General features: G+C 31.9%; 3 protein-coding genes across 7 annotated transcripts; 2 read left to right on the top strand and 1 right to left on the bottom strand.

The window, feature by feature from the left end:
• Positions 1 to 1,334: 1,334 nt before the first annotated feature.
• LOC112736163 (uncharacterized) lies at positions 1,335 to 3,817 on the bottom strand. The gene is made up of 4 exons (XM_072213440.1): positions 3,734 to 3,817; positions 3,345 to 3,454; positions 1,696 to 3,113; positions 1,335 to 1,606 (listed from the first exon to the last, which is right to left on the bottom strand). The coding sequence occupies exons 1-4, from the start codon at positions 3,815 to 3,817 to the stop codon at positions 1,335 to 1,337; spliced, it is 1,884 nt and encodes a 627-aa protein (XP_072069541.1).
• A 677-nt stretch (positions 3,818 to 4,494) lies between these two features.
• Positions 4,495 to 14,183, top strand: LOC112736575 (phototropin-1). 5 transcript variants are annotated; one of them, XM_072211085.1, is made up of 22 exons: positions 4,717 to 4,850; positions 5,016 to 5,493; positions 5,760 to 5,942; positions 7,799 to 7,890; positions 8,611 to 8,926; positions 9,092 to 9,296; positions 9,575 to 9,645; positions 9,915 to 10,021; positions 10,183 to 10,232; positions 10,321 to 10,425; positions 10,514 to 10,573; positions 10,653 to 10,742; positions 10,825 to 10,901; positions 11,109 to 11,274; positions 11,382 to 11,485; positions 11,780 to 11,829; positions 11,925 to 12,031; positions 12,141 to 12,263; positions 12,573 to 12,624; positions 12,902 to 13,014; positions 13,767 to 13,907; positions 13,981 to 14,183. In XM_072211085.1, exons 2-22 carry the CDS (start codon positions 5,024 to 5,026, stop codon positions 14,083 to 14,085), a joined length of 2,787 nt encoding a protein of 928 aa, XP_072067186.1. In that variant the 5' UTR covers positions 4,717 to 4,850; positions 5,016 to 5,023; the 3' UTR covers positions 14,086 to 14,183. The 5 variants fall into 5 exon arrangements, with proteins under 5 accessions (XP_025641870.1, XP_072067186.1, XP_072067187.1 ...); XM_072211086.1 differs by having other exon boundaries at positions 4,728 to 4,850; positions 5,020 to 5,493; XM_072211088.1 differs by having other exon boundaries at positions 4,760 to 4,850; positions 8,589 to 8,926.
• Positions 14,184 to 16,247: 2,064 nt separating this feature from the next.
• LOC112736576 (BTB/POZ domain-containing protein At5g60050) lies at positions 16,248 to 18,747 on the top strand. The gene is made up of 2 exons (XM_025786086.2): positions 16,248 to 16,948; positions 17,380 to 18,747. Exons 1-2 carry the CDS (start codon positions 16,406 to 16,408, stop codon positions 18,340 to 18,342), a joined length of 1,506 nt encoding a protein of 501 aa, XP_025641871.1. The 5' UTR covers positions 16,248 to 16,405; the 3' UTR covers positions 18,343 to 18,747.
• The last annotated feature ends 98 nt before the right edge of the window (positions 18,748 to 18,845 follow it).

Consider the following 18,845-nt stretch of genomic DNA (forward strand, 5'->3'; position numbering starts at 1 on the left):
TAACATTTTGTTACTGCTGGTGGGAGAAGAAATGATTCAAGGTAATATAAAAAAGGTTAAGAATAATGAAGGAAGCAACAGAATCAGTAGAAGAATCATTGTTAGCCATTTATCCCTGTGAGGTAGGTTTTTTACTCTTGAATACTATTGTATTCTATATTAACTCTACTATCACTACTATATATAAAGGATCGGAACATTCCTTTGATGCATAATTGATATATATGGAGAGATTGAATTCAATTATAATCCGAAAGGTGTCCTCGATGGGATTTGGCTGGCCCCAAACACAGAAACCTGCTACTGTTCTTCTGCCATAATTAGCAAACATTGTCATAGTCTTCATTTCTGTTGCACCAATTTGTGTCTCCCCTCCCTTCCCTCGATCAAAACAAACCATTCATCTTTAATTTACTTAATTACCCTCCCTCCTCCACACGTTTTAATCCATCTATATCTGAGGTCGTCGTAATATTCATTATATCTTAATTCTTTATAATAAAAGAGAAAATTTAGAGTCAGTATTTTTATTAAAATTTAACAAATACTTAATTAATAAAAAAGAGTAAATAATTTTATACTATCACTAAATATAAAGATTAATAATAATTAATTAATGACTATAAATTATAAAATTTACCAAGGTTATGAGAATCGGACCGGTCAATAAACCAGTGAGGTTATTGATTTAATGGTTCATTGGTTCGACCGGAGTTCAACCGGTTTAATTAAATATTAAATAAAATTATTAAAAAACTTAAAATAATCTTAAGTATATAAATTCAATAATTTCTAACTTAATAAAATTTAATATTTCACATAATAAATTATCCATTACTTAATATTAGAGGTTCACAAACAATTTCAAACATCAAAGTTTATAACTAAACAAAAAATAAAACGTACATAATGACAAACCCATAATGTTCTACATTCAAAAGATACAATTACTAGCAAGTTTTCAACTAATCAAAGATGCAACTCATCAAAAAATCATAATTATCATTAAGTGTTCCAACATCTCCATCATAAACAGGTAATCCAAAACCACCATCATCAGAAGTACCACCAAAAGAAGCTGTATTTGAAGAAGCAGCAACATTAGGGAAATCCACATCAAGTTCCACATCTCCTCCATCTAATAAAATAAAATAGAAAACCAAGAAAAAATTAAAGTTAGAACTTTACATCAGATATTGAGAGGAAATGAAACAAATTTTGCTATTTCAATAACCTGTAGGATATGAAGGCATAGCATTATCCGTATAAATTAAATTTTCAATGCCTTCAATGTCTCCATTAGTAAATTCAGGATCTTCTTCATTCGGCATTACTCAAAAATCTACTGTGTCAATGCTTTGAATGTCAATTGGATCATAATTCTTCTTCTTGCGATGCATTCTAGATTGAAGGCGTAGATTATAAGTGACATAAACAATGTCACTTAGCTTTTGATGCTCTAATCGGTTCCTCCTCTTTGAATGGATTTGTTCAAAGAGGCTCCAGTTCCTCTCGCAGCCGGATGATGAAGATGTTTGATGAAGAAGACGAATTGCCATTTTTTGCAAGTTAGGAGCACTCCCACCGTGTAGCCTCCACCATTCACCTACCAGAATATGAAATTCAACTATCAATTCTCATTCAATATTTAAAAAACATTCAAAGTAAATTGAACATAGAAATATAAATACTTACCAGGTTCAAGTCTCTTAATTGCTTTCAATGCACTTTCCCTTCCAAAACTTCCTTTTCGATCTAGATACAACTGTATCTCTTGCATTGCGACAACCGAGTCATCGCAAAGAGTTTCAATATCAAATAAATCAAGCAAAGACCTCAAGATATTTGCCTTCTCAACAAACCCCTCACTATAGAAGTAATCTGGATTCAAAAAGTATGCTGCTGCATGGAGGTCACGCTTCAAATGCTTATCCCACCGCATTTTCAAGATACTTGTATAAGGTGTGTATACAGATTTCCTATTTCTAAACATTGTCTTGATATTAATTTTGGCTCTTTGCATGCCCGCATACACGATACCCATAGAAGGTTTCCCATCAGCATCAACAAGCCTCAATAACTTAATTAGAGGACCAACAAGCATAACAGTAGTAAAACAATCCTCCCAAAACTTACTATCCAAGATAATTGAACTAACCATCTTCCCATTGACACTCTTGGATAATTTATGAGAAGTGAAATATTTGTCAATCACCAATGCTTGCAAGTCTTGTTTATGATCATATATACTTTTCAAAGTAATGAAAACAGTAGCAAAACGTGTTACACCTGGTCGAACAATTTCTTTCCACTCTTTTCTTTTTCTAAGCCATGACAAGAAAATCATATGATTGTAAACAAAGACAGTCACTTTTGAAGCACGAGAGGCAAGGTCAGCTATGTGAGGAAGACTTGCTATGTCTTTTAAGATAAGATTGATGCAATGAGCAGCACAAGGAGACCAAAAAATGTTTGGATACTTTTCATGAATGAGTTTTCCAGCAGATACATAATTCGCAGCATTATCAGTAACCACATGCACAATGTTACTAGACCCAACCCACTCAATAACCTCAGCAAACAATTTAAACAAGGTATCGGCAACAGACTTAACAAATGACATATCAGCAGGACAATAAACTAGAAAATTAATTAACGTACGCTGCCTTTGATCAGTCCAGCCATCTGCCATCAGTGTACAACCAGTCCTTTTCCACGAGCTCCTATAACCTTCAACAAGCAACTGACACTCCTTCTTAAGATCGGCCAGCAAATGAACTCTCATTTCGTCATACGACGGTCCCTTGAAACCAGGTCCAATTGCAGCAACGCCGTCCAAGGCAGGTTGAAAGTAAGGCGATTGAATTGCATTGAATGGAATCCGTGCATCAATGATCCATCTTGCAAGCCCCAACTTAACCTTGTGTTTAACTTGTTTACTGGCCAAGACACTTTTCAAAGCTGGTTGAGAGCCTGGCATAGTCCTTTCCTTAAAATAACTTCCAATTGGAGTAGCAGCAATCGCTCTTCTCTTTCCTTTGTCTCCCATTGTTGCAGGAGCCGGAGGTTGTACAGGATTAGGCGCCTCACCATCTTCTTCCGCTTCTCTTTCACTTTCCACATCATAACACTCAGATGTAAATTTTCTTTTTTCTGCCTTATTTTTTTTGTTTTCCTCCAAAAGCCTTTTGAATTGAAGCTCAACATCTTCAGTTACTTTGTTACAAACTTTAATTTGTCCAGGGATTTTTGCAAGATGATATTTCATTCTATATATCCCCCCTCCATTATAAGTATTCAAGCAGAAAATACATGTATATTGAGCCTTGTTATTTTTGTCATACTTCACTGTAAAATACTGCCAAGCTAGATCAGATTTACCTCTAGATGAACCAGTTTGAGAATTTTGAGCAGCATTATCTTGTGGCTGTGAGTTACTTTGTGATTGTTCCATCTATAACAATCAGAAAATCAAAGACAAGAAATCAACTTCAAAAAACCATGAAAATAATGAAGCAGCAAACAGAACAGACAGCATAGAGAATAAAAAACTATTTCCAGCAAACAGAACAGGCAGCATAGAGAATCAAAAACTATTTCCAGATTCCAGTAAACAGAACAGGCAGCATAGATCAACTTCATGCAGCTTGACAGTCACAGAAATCAACTGATTCAGGTAAAATAAAAATTTAAAACTATTTCCATTCAGAAGCAACAAAAAGCAGAAGCAAACAGAATGGTCGAGCATAGAGAAAACAGAAGCATAGAGCATATTCATGAACCAACAAACAGAATCAGCAAACAGAACAGGCAGCATAGAGAATCAAAAACAAAAATTAAGATCAGCATGTTATCCATGAACCAGCAAACAGAATCAGATGCCCTGTTATTTTTTTTTCAAACAGAACAGGCGAGCTAGAAGGAAGCATGTTCAAAATCAAGAAGATAAGAAAATCAGTCTTACCGGCGAATGAGAGGCAGGCTCAACGCGGTGGTGGTCGCGGCTGCTGAGGAGCGCTGTTGGGTGGCGAATGAGGAGCGATGCTGGGTCGCGAATGAGGAGCGCTGTTGGGTGGCGAATGAGGAGCGATGCTGGGTCGCGAATGAGGAGCGCTGCTGGAATCTGGAGCTTGGTGGGCGGTGGCAATGGTGGCCTTGGTGGATGAGAGGGGAAGAAGCTGGGAGCTTCGGGGGTTTGGTGGGTGGCTGATTGATTAGGGTTAGGTTGGTTAAGGTTAATGCGTACGCCAATTTTTTTTTTTTTTTAAATAGCCAAAACGACGTCGTTTGGCTTCTAAATTTCCAAACCACTGAACCGTCAAAAAACCAGACGGTTCTTCCGGTTCGCCAGTTAATTATCGGTTCGACCGGTTTTTTCACCGATTCTTTGACATTCGATTTTTGAGGTTACTCGGACCGGCCAGGTAACCGATTTCCGATTTTTCCGGTTGAACCGGCTGGTCCGGTCCGGTTTTTAGAACCATGAAATTTACTAATCTTCTGGCATTAATCATAATCAAAGTAGAGAAAATCAAAATTTTACGTAAAATCAAAAAAATAATTAAGTACGTAAAACGTAAAATCTTAACAAGATTTAAATCGTAAAATCGTCAGTTCCTAATACAAATTTCGTAAAATCGATTAACTCATTTAAAATAGTAATATCTAAAGATTTTAAGAGGAAAATCGAGATTCTAACTACTAGCCTCTCGTAATAAAATATATGTATCAGTATGACATGCATGCTTCAATTCGTTCCGCCACAATCAGTACCCGGCCCCCACTATAATTGGTTCCCCTTGAAATCCTCTATAAGAAGAATCAACAGCAACAAGCAACAACAAAATTCAGTGATTCATCTTATCTAAATATGCATATGCAACTGCTAGCTACTACACTAGTCTCACCACCTTTGGATTCTGAATCATTTATATTAACCTAAGCATTTCATACTACTACTAATTCAGGTTATAATAATATAATTAAACTCCTCATTTTTATTTGGTTGATGCTAGACAGGGATATGGAGGACAAAACATCGTCGTCGCCGTCAAACAGAACCACGTCGTTTCGGGGACACCCTAGCGGCACGCTCCAAGTGTTGTCCAACCCTTCTTCTTCTTCTTCGCCGCAAATCTCATCCGCTCCTTCAGAAGCGTCCATTCCGTCGGAGGCAGCGGCGCAGAGGGCGGCGGAGTGGGGGCTGGTGCTGGAGACGGACGAGGAGACAGGAAAGCCGCGGGGAGTGGCGCCTCGGACATCAGGCGGTGAGGTTGGCGGCGGAGCAAGTAGCAGCAGCAGTAGTAGTAGAGATGTGAGGGTGGCGCGTGGAGTGCCACGTGTATCGGAGGATGTTAGAGCTGCGCTGTCGACGTTTCAACAGACGTTCGTAGTTTCGGACGCCATGAAAGCAGATTATCCGATTCTGTATGCGAGTGCTGGATTCTTCAACATGACTGGTTACACCTCCAAAGAAGTCATTGGCAGAAACTGGTAACCACTCTTATCTATCTCCATCTTGAGCGGAAAAGTTACATGGTTACGTGAAGTTGTTAATTAAAAATAATTACATAATTTAATATATTTAATTAAATTATTTAATAATATTTTTAAAATTAAATTATTATATAAAAATAATTGTATGTAAATATTTACTTAATTTTAATCGTCGTTATATTTGAGAGTTATATAAAATATTTCGATCTTGAGTAACATTAATTATGTCTATGCAAAAATTTGAGAGTCTGTTGTGCGTGCAGTCGGTTTTTACAGGGGAAAGATACAGATCCAGCTGACGTGGCAAAGATAAGGGAAGCTCTGAACATGGGGACAAGCTATTGTGGAAGGTTGCTTAACTACAAGAAAGATGGCACTCCCTTTTGGAACCTTCTCACTATTTCTCCAATCAAAGACCATGATGGAAATGTCCTCAAATTTATCGGGTAATTATATGTATATAAATAATTATTCATTCTTAAATATTTTTGTAAAAAAAATAAATAAATCTTTTACTTTTTAATTTAAAAATACATAAATTTTTTATTAATTAAAAATAGGGTAAAGTATACTTTTTGTCCCTTAAGTTTGACAAAAATTTCAAAAATACCCCTAAGTTTTATTTTGTTTCAATTTTGTCCTAAAAATTTTCGATTTGCATCAAATATACTCTTGGCGGCTAATTTTTCAAAAAATTTAAGACCAATTCAACAACAATTTCATAAGAACAACCCTCAATACAAGCAAATTAAGCATCATTTTCATGCATTATTGTTAGATTGGTCTTAAATTTTTTGAAAATTTAACTGTCAGGGATATATTTGATGCAAATCGAAAACTTTTAGGACAAAATTGAAACAAAATAAAACTTAAGGGTATTTTTAAAACTTTTGCCAAACTTCAGGGAAAAAAAATATACTTTACCCTTAAAAATATAAAAATATCTTTCATTTTTTAAAATATGAGATATTTAAGTTTTTTCATCTAAAATATATAAAGACAAATTAATTTCTTAAAAAAATTTAAATGTCTCATTTTTTAAAAAGTTAAAAATATTTTTATATTTTTAATTAATTAATAATTTATTTATCTTTGAAATAAAAGATCAAAAATTTATTTTTTATTTTTTTATTTTTTACTAAGCAAAGAACTTTCTAGCTCGCTATTTATTATATTCTATATTAATAATTTAGATTTAATATTTATGATTTAGAATTTTAAGTTCAAAATTTTGAAAAATATAACTTAAGGTTTAGAATTTAATATTTAAATTTTAGAATTCAAAAAATGCTACATTATTTATTTTCTCCAAAACGTATTGGTATTTGTTGAAAACAATAAATAAAATAAAATAAAATATTATTATATTAAATAATTTAATCAAATATATTATTTTTACATAATAACATCTTAGTATAAATAAGTCACCATATATAAAAACTCATTGTCGGTTAATTAGCCCCTACTATACTTTCCCATATCCTACCAACTAAATTGTTTCATTTTAATTTGGAGGTATATTAATAATTGAATCAAGTAGCATATATATAGCTGGCTATTAACGATATTTGTAATTTGTATCATATGTATTTGTCATTGTCTTTGACTATATTGGTTTGATTTGATGGGGCATATGCATATGTATATATAGCTTGGGACCTTGTAGATATAGTGTCCAAAAACAATTGATGACTTTTAGTTGGTATAGTCATTTTATAGATATAAGTAATGTATGTCTTATATGAAATCAGAGGATAAGAGTTTGGGGAGGCCCCCATTGAATCCCAGTTATGATAATGACCACTCTCTATCTCTCTCGGAGATTTCGTTTTCTTTCTATTTATTAATAAACTTCTTGTGTCAAATTTCGGATATATCATATATCTACTTATTACTACTTGTTTGTAGGGTTTGGATATATTAATAAATAACATTAAGTGACTGCACAAATTAAATATCGTCATAGGTCTCTGTAAAGATGGTCCTACCATGATAGGAATATAATGTTACGTACTATATAGCAAGAATTGAATTGATACTACGCTTTTGAAATAGTTCTTTCAAATTGAAGAAAAATAAATAATTTGTTTGACGATAGAGCAGTTCTTTTCACGTAAAATTATTAGTTAAAAATTATTAAATAATTTAATATATTTGACTAAATTATTATTTAATAATTTTTAACTAATAACTTTATATAAAAATAACTACGTGTATAAATGTAAGTATGTAACATAATGATGTGTGTTTATAATAACATACGTTGCATGAAAATGAAAAATGGAAAATGGGTACGTGGCAGAATGTTAGTGGAGGTTAGCAAGCACACAGAGGGGTCAAAGGAAAACATGTTACGCCCCAATGGACTCCCTGAATCATTGATTCGATATGCCGGTATGCAACTTTTCTACACTCCTTTTCATCAAATCACTTGTTCAAATTAGTTTAAAATATAGAAATAATTTATATTATTAAAATTTAAGATTTGATATTTAATACTTAAAGGATAAAATATTGATTAAATATTAAAAAAAATAATAAATTTTGTTGGTTATACCATGTTACTCTTTTACATATTATAATATGTAAGAATTTGTTTTAATTAAATTGTAAAAATTTTGTATATGAATATTTTTTATTTTTTTATACTATATTTTTTTTATAATGAATAAGAATTAAATTTTAGATTTTTACCAGTATAATTATGATATTAGTAATAGATTACTTATCCCACACATTTTATTTGATAGGAAAAAACATATAACAATTAAAAATATAAATATTTAAAATTTTCGGAATAAATCGTTTTATGAGAAAGGATAGGCCTATTAAAGTGGACAATTTTTTTTTTCAAATAAAAGGAAGTGAGAACTAAAATAAACAAATTAAATAAAAAAACTTGAAACTTAAGCATATACCATTACTAATAAAAAATGTTTGATAATAAAAAAAAATTAACCAAAAATAATTAGAACTTGTCTTATTTAATATTTATTAATTGTTATTAAAATTAATAAATATTAAATAAAATAAATTATTTTTTTATCTCTCTAACATTATCAATTACTAATAAATTTGTAATAATAACATAGAAATATGACGATGGAAATGCAGCTAGAGAGAAAGAGAAGGCAGGGAATTCAGCAAGAGAGTTAGTGGAAGCCATGAAGATGAAGATGAAGAGGCTCAGTGAATCAAACACAAACTCTAATGAGTCCAATAATAATAATAAGAAGAAGAACAAAGCAGCTCCTCCAAGATCAGCATTATTAAGGAGAAAATCAGATAGTAGCATCATTACTTCTTCTACACGTAAATCACTTTCAGAACATTCTAGAAGCAACTCAATGCTCTCTCGCGTTCCTCCTCTTCCTCCTAACAACAACAAACATACTAAGATTAGCTCCCGCCGTCGCCTTTCTTTCATGGGGTATGTCTGCTATAAACTATTAAAATTGTATCCGAAAGATTCATATGTTAACAAAAATAATTGAAAATTATAAAAAATTTTAAAATAGACAAAAAAAAAATGACCTATCATAATTGTTAGACTTCATCTTTTGAAATTATTTTGTTTTGCTATATTATGTAACAGGTTGATTAGGAAAAGTATGTCGAACTATGAAGCTGACGAGGACAGTGTTGAGAGTGACGAGGAGAATGATAATGATAACGAAGAAGGAGATTATGACGAGTGTAATGTGAGGGAAAAGAGAAAGGGCTTTGATCTTGCTACCACACTCGAACGCATTGAAAAGAACTTCGTCATTACTGATCCAAGGCTACCCGATAACCCTATAGTAATAACACATCAGTAAAAATAATTACTTTTTACATTAATCACGTGAATAATCATTAAAAAAAAACGATGTGATTGCAAGACTGTAAAATGCTTTGTACTGACTTGAATTTATTTAATTTTCACATGCTGGTAGTATAAAAAAGTTTTGTATAAACAACAAATAGTATATTTTCACAGTAGCAAAAATAATTAATTTTTGAATTCACAATTTAAAAATTCTTCTAAACGCATCAATAATCTAAGTGAAAAAGCTAAAGTTTGTGTATGGTTTTTCAGATCTTTGCATCTGATAGCTTCTTGGAACTTACAGAGTATAGTAGAGAAGAGATCTTGGGAAGAAATTGCAGGTAATGTATGTGCATGCATTAAATTAATTACTACTAAGAAAATGAAAAACCAACATTACTTACTTTACTTTTGGTTCATAATAGATATATTATATTATGACATACAAATAAGGTAGAAATTTAGTCCCTAGAAGTATGCATTCAATAAATTTCATTGTGTAATCAATTATGCTTCTAACTTTTCCACAAGCTTCAATTATTATATGTATAATTGTTTCTATGATCATAGTGATGCTTATTTTAATCTTGATAAATTTGGTTGATTTTAGATTTCTGCAAGGACCTGAAACTGATCGAGCTACAGTGAGAAAAATTAGAGAGGCCATTGACAACCAAATAGAAATTACTGTGCAGCTCATTAATTATACAAAGAGTGGTAATAATTAATATAAGCTTCTTTAATTAACATTTATTCTTTCTATATCCTTTGATTACTCTGCAGTCTGCACTCTACAGAGAAAAATAACAAATTTAACAATGTAAATCTTATTATTCTACTTGCTACTGAAGATTCTTAATTTCTACTCAATAATTCAGGTAAGAAGTTTTGGAATTTGTTTCATTTGCAACCTATGCGAGATCAGAAGGTACAACACGCACGCGCACGCGCACACACATATAGATAATCATACTAAATTTAATTAACCAGTTTTAAGATTGTGTTTTTCTTAACAGGGAGAAGTACAGTATTTTATTGGTGTTCAACTTGATGGTAGCCAACATTTGGAGCCTCTTCACAACTGCATTGCAGATGATACTGCCAAAGAGGGACAATTATTGGTCTGTTTAATTTCTAATCATTAATTAGTTCTTGCAATTCTCTTTGTTTTACATTGGATAATTGTTGGTCTGTATCTGTGTTAATCAGGTAAAACAAACTGCTGAAAATGTTGATGATGCTGTTAGAGAACTTCCAGATGCTAATATGGTAATTAATTATATTTATTTGGCCACTCTTGTTATTATTGAGTGCTCATAAATGTGTTTGCATGCATGAACCTTTTCAGAAACCAGAAGATCTATGGATGAACCATTCAAAAGTTGTTCACCCTAAACCTCATAGAAAAGATGCTGCTGCTTGGGCAGCTATTCAAAAGGTTTGTTACTAATTTTTCACTAAATATTCCAATAATTAATTAATTAAGGGTAAATTATGAGGGTATTATGGGGTTTTTGCAGATCCTGGATAGTGGAGAACAGATAGAGTTGAAGCATTTTAAGCCAGTAAAGCCTTTGGGAGCAGGAGATACTGGCAGGTACGTCTACTACAAAAAATTATTAGAATAGCGACCGATTTAGTGATCAGCCCTTTTTTAGTCATAAAAAATCTGATCGGTCGCTGTTAGCAACTGATTTTATAGGTCGCTAAAAACGGTCGCTATTCCAACAATTTCTTATAGTATCTTTTAATGTCAAGAAACATTGTTCTTCTGAATTTCGATTTGATTATTTTTTTTCATAAGTGTGTATTTGGTGGAGCTATGTGGAAGTGGACAATACTTTGCAATGAAGGCAATGCAGAAAGATGTGATGATGAATCGAAACAAGGTGCATAGAGCTTCCACTGAGAGAGAAATCCTTGACATGTTGGACCACCCTTTTCTTCCTGCTTTATATGCTTCCTTTCAGGTTCATTATTATTATTATTATTATTATTTCAATTTCAAAGAGAATATATATAATGCATTCAAATACTTACTAGCTTCTGATTATTGCATTTGACATCATATATACAGACTCAAACCCATGTTTGTTTGATAACTGATTACTGCCCTGGTGGTGAATTATTCCTACTTCTTGATCGCCAGCCATCTAAGGTTCTCAAGGAAGATGCTGTCAGGTAGCCATACATATATACTAAAAATTTGTTTGAATCTTATGTTTTGGTTACATTCTCCTTAAAAGATTCTTAAATCTCATTTATGTATATTCTCATATCATCAGCTACTATATATACTAAAAATTTAATTTTGATGTACTATCAGTGCATCTAATTATGTAACGTCATATCAATAAAAATAATTATCTTTTAAATTAATCGCGTAAATAATCATCCTAAAAAACAGATGTAATTGCACGCATCAAAATTAAACTCTTTATACTAATCACTAATTCTATTGAATAACAATAACAGATTTTATGCTGCTGAGGTAGTGGTTGCATTGGAGTACCTTCATTGTCAAGGTATAGTCTCTTATCTACTACTAATAATGATGTTGCTAACTTCTCGTTTAATTGACAAAACTTGTTAATTATTTGGTGAGAATACACTAATACAGGAATAATTTACCGAGATTTGAAGCCAGAGAATGTGTTACTTCAGAGCAATGGACATGTTTCTCTAACAGATTTTGATTTATCATGTTTAACATCCAGCAAACCACAGGTATCTTAATAATAATCTTACAATTTAATTAAGAGATATATTAATATATTTTTGATGACTGAACTAATTTCATTTATGTTATATTTGATTCTTATATATATATTCACAGCTTATAACTCCAACTACAAATGAAAAGAAGAAACATCAAAAAGGTCCAGAAATTCCAATATTTTTGGCAGAACCTATAAGAGAATCAAATTCTTTTGTTGGCACAGAAGAGTATATAGCTCCGGTTTGTTATTAATTATTTCTGGTCATCAAATTAATGCAAGATTATGTATATATAGAAGCATACATCACATACATGATATGATTAATGTGTTTTTATTAATAATTAAGCTTGTTGCTAATTAAATACACATTCATCTAATTTTTATCGTAATACTAGGTAGAAAAAAAAACAGCCAGAACTTGCCTTATTTAGCATTAGTTAATTGTCGCAATAATTAATGATGCTAAATAAAGCAAGTTATGACTATTTTTAGCTAATTTTCTTTTGTTACCAAACATTTCCGGACAATTTTATTCAATTCTTGTGCAGGAAATTGTAACTGGTGCAGGTCATACTAGTGCTGTTGATTGGTGGGCTCTAGGTAAATTTTGTTTTTTATTTTTAAAAAATATTGCAATAAATAAAAGTGTTTAAATAAAAAGATATTTTTATATAAAAATATTATTAAAATATTATCATATATTATATTAAATAATTTAATCAAATATATTAAATTATCTAACATAATTTTTTACTATCATCTTTACATTAATATATAACTCGGACACATAAAGTATTTACACTATTTATTCTCTATATTTATATTCATGAATCCTACTTAGAAGTTGTTTGGATCTGGTGCAATAATATTTTTTCAGGAATTCTTTTATATGAAATGCTTTATGGATTTACGCCATTCAGAGGAAAGAATAGGCAAAAAACATTTACAAATATTCTCAATAAGGATCTTAAGTTTCCCAAAAGTAAACAGGTGAGATTGTTTTCCATCATAATTATTTACCAACTTGTAGATTTTTATTATTAGAATTTAAAATTTAAAATTTAATATTTAGAGTATAAATTATTGATTAAATATTAATTAAATAATAAATTTTATTAATCATGTAATATTCTTATAATATAAAAATATTTTTTTATGATTCTTTTAGAGTAAGTAACAAATAAATTTTTAAAAATTTATACTTCAGATAGATTAATTCTTAAAGAAAAAATATCAATAAAATTGTTTAAAATAATAAATATAAACACATATCTTTAAATTAGTCCATATGATTAATTTATTATCTTAAAAGATCTTATTAATATTTTTTTAATAATTAATTTATCCAAAATATAAATTCTGATAAATTTATTTTTTACTTTACTTTTTTTTTTTTAAAATAATTACATCTACCACTGTGTGTGTTTGGATTAGAGTTGGTTAAACTGGAGTTTGAATGAAAGTGATTTTGTAAAATTGATTTTGGATAGAAGTGAGTTTGTGTCAATAATTTTTTGCTTACAGTAAACGCGCTTTTAAGCTGCAAAATCACTTCTGCGTTTAGAGTAAAAAAATTACCAAACATCAAAAAGCAGCGTTCAAAGAATTTTAACGCACTTTTATCCTCTCAAACGGATTTGCCAAACAGACCCGAAGTGTATACTACAAACACTATTAAAATTCTTAAAATGACACTGATAAAATAATCTACATAACCTCAATGATAATGTGTGATTATGCAGGTAAGTCTGCATGCAAAGCATTTAATATATGGATTGTTACAAAAAGATCCAAAAAGCAGAATGGGTTCACAAGGAGGAGCTAATGAAATTAAGACACACTCATTCTTTCGTGGTGTCAATTGGGCCCTCGTCAGATGCATGGTAGTAACATTCATAAGCTACTTTTTAATTAATTAATTAATTAATGCTCATATACTATAATCATCTTTTTCAGAATCCTCCTACACTTGATGCTCCTCTATTTGAGAAAACTGAGGAAGAAGAAGAAGAGCAAGTAAAAGATGTAAATTCAGACATAGAAGAAATAAATATCTTTTAGAAATAATGTTCTTCTTATCTCTCTATGTAAAATTTAATTTTTAATGCACACTAGTGTAAATTATTTTACATATATATTTAGTTAAACTTTTTTATATAGTGCATCGAAATTAAATTTTGTATATCTATCTATTTATTTATCTATATAATAATAAAAATTATTATGTAAATTTATAAAGTACTTGATTAATAAATTATACTCATCATGTCATTTATAAAGTGACATGTTATCTAAATTCTATATATATTATTGTATTGTATATTTAGCTAAAATATGAATTTATTAGTAATATCACGGAGTGCATTATATTTAAGCACTCTATTAGCATCTAAGAATGTCTCATTTTATTCATTATGATATATAATAATAAGGTTTATTGAAAAGTTAATGGAATTATGATTTCTTTTATTTGCTTTGGTGTTGGCCAGATGGGCCAGTTCATTGATTATCAAAGTTTGATCATTTATGTGCATTCTTTTATTTTAAAATAACTATTATTTTAACAATTTCTATTATTTTATAAGGTACTCATTATTGTATAATTTACTAATAAAACCCTCAAAGATTGATCATGAAATTATTTTTTGCCTAATTTATTTGAGACAGAAATCCCACCATGCATCAAATTTGTCTATAATATAATTAAGTCCTTTAATGATATGTATGTCACTTACCTACAACTTTTCAGCAGATATTAATAATCAAGATTTGCGACAAATTTTTTAATGTTTGTGCCCCTTTAACCAAGTTGTCTAATAATATGTATATTATTGCCACAATATTGGGTCCATTGTGTAGTTTCAAGCACTTGCTAGTTGGCTGTGCACTCCGATGAGAAGTTAGTTTACTAGAATCTTAATTATTATTAGGGTGCCAGCTTCAAGTGTAATAATCCTTCAGTAACTGTAGTATTTAATTGTTAATAGATTAATCTTATTTTCTGCATATTCATATTTAACAATATATATAATTAAATTGGATTGTTCTAATAGTTAGTTTATGAATCGGTTTATTCCGCTTTATATATGTAATAATTCATTATTCAGCAATAAATTTTTAAATAGAGTTCTGTCAAATTTCATATCAATTTAAAAGGAGAATAAAACATATAATGTGGATAATTTTTTAGACAAATTTTGATGGGTAAAATAATAGTTTCTATTTTTTTATTAAGAATAAAACTGAGAGACTTGGTATGTTAAAGCAGACAATATCTTAAAATTGATTGAAAATAGAAAAAATTATATAATATAATATAAAGATATAAAAGATAAAGAATTATTTAGTAGAAATTAAACAAGATCATTGTAATTTGGATCAGCACGTCAATGAGGTTCCAAAGAAAAAAAATTAATTATTATTTATTTTGTCCCTAGAGATGAGAGTGATGAATCTGCTTAATTTGAATGTAAATGAGAGCCAAATCAATGTATCGAAAAAAAGAGTTTTCCGAAGAAGGAAGGCAGTTGTATGCACATGGCAGCAATAATCTCCCATCACTTTCCAACTAACTCCCACTTGTTTTTTGTTTGGTTTCCCTCATTAATATTTTACTTTTTTTTATTTGTAAATAAACATTAGATTGGAAAGGAAGTTCATCTATCTGCTAGATCCAAAATTAGAAACATGTTTAAGAAGGTGATGTTTGATTATTACAGATTAAAGTACACAGAAAGTATTAATTTTTACTTTAAACAAATTTAAGCCATTCTATATAACAATGTTAGTGTAGTGAAAAGTAATCGAGTCCATATATATTAAGAAGATGGAGTCTTCAATCAATAAAAATCTAGACAATAAATTAAAAGAAATGAGGAATGTTATTGAAGGGATTTTTTTATTTTTATCAAAGATAGGAAGACTCAAACCTGAAACATCTTAAATGAGTATGAAAAGACTATGCCATTTGAACTATTACTCATTCACATCGAAGGAATTTAGTAGTAGGCAGTTTAAATAAATAATCTACTCCAATCACCCTCAAGAGTCAATATCAGTAGCCACTTTCTATTATAACATGAATTGATTGATGATCATGCCCAAAAATCTTAATCTCACTTATTTAATTAACATGATGTTATTATACAAATACAAAAAATTAGTCTATTTAATGATTTAATTTGTTATGCATAATATATTTATTTATAGAGAAGAATATATTTATATTTATATTTATATTTATATTTGTAAATTGTAACAGGAAGGTGGCTGTCTTGGATTCTCTGTGTCTCTGAAAATCTAATCTCACACTCACTCACACTCTATTTTCTTTCTTTCTTTCTTTCGATTCCAAACTCAATTGCTTGCTTAGCTTCCTCCAATGGCGGCACCTGCATCTGCCAATAGAGACAGAGAAAGACAAGTCTCAGTCTCCGCCATGATCAAGCACGGCTTCATCCCCGACTCTCCGTCAACACTCTCACCTTCCAGAACCTTCTCATCTTCTCCTCCGTCGCCGGCGCCGCCTCCACACACACAAACGCTCTTCGAAATGATGTCCGGTACCAAGCACTCCGACGAGAATCGCCGCAGAATTCAAGACAGAATCTCGAAGCTGCTCCAACACGCTCCCTTTCACGCTAACCCTGGTGACGTCAGGGTGACGGTGGTGGGGAAGGACGGGTTCAGAGTCACCATGGATGTGGACAAGAGTGTGCTCTCTCAGAAGAGCAGGTTCTTCGCCGACAAGCTTCGCGGCGGTTCATCGCAATCGCAGTCGCAGTCGCACACGGTGGAGATCAGCGAGTGCGAGAGTGATGACGTGGAGGCTTACGTGGAGGTTGTGGTGTTCATGTACTGCGAAGACAATGTCATGAAGAAGCTCATTGGTCAATCTGTTTCCAAAATCTTGACCTTGCTCAAGGTCAGTTTCTCTTAAACCATTTCTATGTAATTATCCAAACATTTAATTCTTCAGTTTAGGAGTTTCATTTTCATGCATTCATAATGTAAAACGGTTTAACCAGTCTTCTAGTTACGGCTATAAATAGCTAAGTAGTTGAGAACTGTGATAGGTTTGACCAAATTGTAATCTAAAGTATTTCAATTATTAACCAACTTGGATTGGTCGAATGGTCAGCGCATTCGTCCACTTAAGCAAGTGTCGGGGGTTTGAATTCCGCCTTGTGCATGCAGCAACCCATTGGCCAGCGACAGACCCTTAAATGGAGCTCCAATCCGCGACGGATTAGTCCTTGGCCTGTCGGGGGATACCGTGGGCAACCAAAAAAGTATTTCAATTATTAATTTCATAATTAGAAGATGCATGTAAAACTAATTTTGAATTTTGGTTAGGTTTCAGCGGCTATCATGTTTGATATTGGGGTTGCGGCTTGTTTAGACTATTTGGAAGCAATTCCATGGACAGAAGACGAACAAGATGAAATCATGTCTCAGCTTGGTTATCTTCAGCTTCATCGCTCTGCATCTCAACTGCTTCTTAGACTATCGTCTGATCCATCTACCGCGCCGAGAATGAGTGCCGACGACATCTTTGCAAGCCTTCTGACCGGTGTTTTACAAGCAAAAGATGACAAAGCTCGTAGGGAAATGAAGGCTCTGCTATCAAAATTGCTTCAAGAGGATCCGTCTTGCTCTCATGATAGAACCAAACTTGATGTTTCTAAAGACACGCTTTATCATCTTTGCCACAATTGCATCAATTCTCTTGTCTTGTGCCTCTCTGACGCGAGCAGCACTGCCGAGAGGCCGGATCGAGGGGCTTTAATTACCGAAATAGCTCGGGAGGCTGACAATATTCAGTGGATTGTTGACATCTTGATTGCCAAGAAGATAGGCGAGGAATTCGTGAAGATATGGGCTGACCAGAAAGAACTCGCTGCACTTCATTCTAGAGTTCCAACTGTCTATCGGCACGAGATCAGCAGGATCACTGCACAACTGTGTATCGGCATTGGAAGGGGGCACATATTGGTGCCCAAGGAAACTCGATTTTCATTGTTATCGACATGGCTAGAAGCTCTGTATGACGACTTTGGATGGATGCGTCGAGCTTCTAGAGCGGTTGATAAGAAATCGGTTGAGGATGGACTGTGCCAAACAATACTTACACTCCCTTTGCTTCAACAGCAAGCTCTGTTGCTCAAATGGTTTGACAGGTTTCTTAACAAAGGAGATGATTGTCCAAATATTCAGAAGGCGTTTGAGATTTGGTGGAGAAGAGCTTTCATCAGAAAATATTCAGCAGATACTGATCATTCCAAGTTGCAAATAACTCTCTGTGATTACCAGAGCTGAGAGTTATATGAAAAACCTTAAATGAAAGAACAAAACAAGCGGGAAAATGAACTTCATTCATATTTGCAAGTGTGAAGTGATATTTTCCATTTCCACTTCTAGTTTCTGCTGCTATGATTTATGACCTGAGCTAAAGTTCTGGGTAAACATGGACAAATAATTGAAGGGGAGATGAACTGAAAATTTGTTCATAAAATATGTAAAGCCAATTTCTTCTTTGTAAAGGTTTGAACTGAATTCTGTTAAGTTTCGCAAAGTATAGAGGGATGACATGGATGTATTCATGAGCATATAATAGTCAACATACCAAATATTACAGTAGAGAATTGATATTGATGTTGTTGAACTACTGATGTGTATGTTTTCTGTTTATGCGGCATGTTATAAATTATTAGTTTTGCTAAAGGTGTAAGTAAACGAATTTGCGGTAAAACTAAAATTTTCTTTTCATTACCATATTAAGCACTAAAATTCATGAATCAATATTTTCATTAATGTTGAGT

This window comes from Arachis hypogaea, chromosome 13 (genome assembly GCF_003086295.3).
Source record: "Arachis hypogaea cultivar Tifrunner chromosome 13, arahy.Tifrunner.gnm2.J5K5, whole genome shotgun sequence".
NCBI classification, from domain to species: domain Eukaryota; kingdom Viridiplantae; phylum Streptophyta; class Magnoliopsida; order Fabales; family Fabaceae; genus Arachis; species Arachis hypogaea.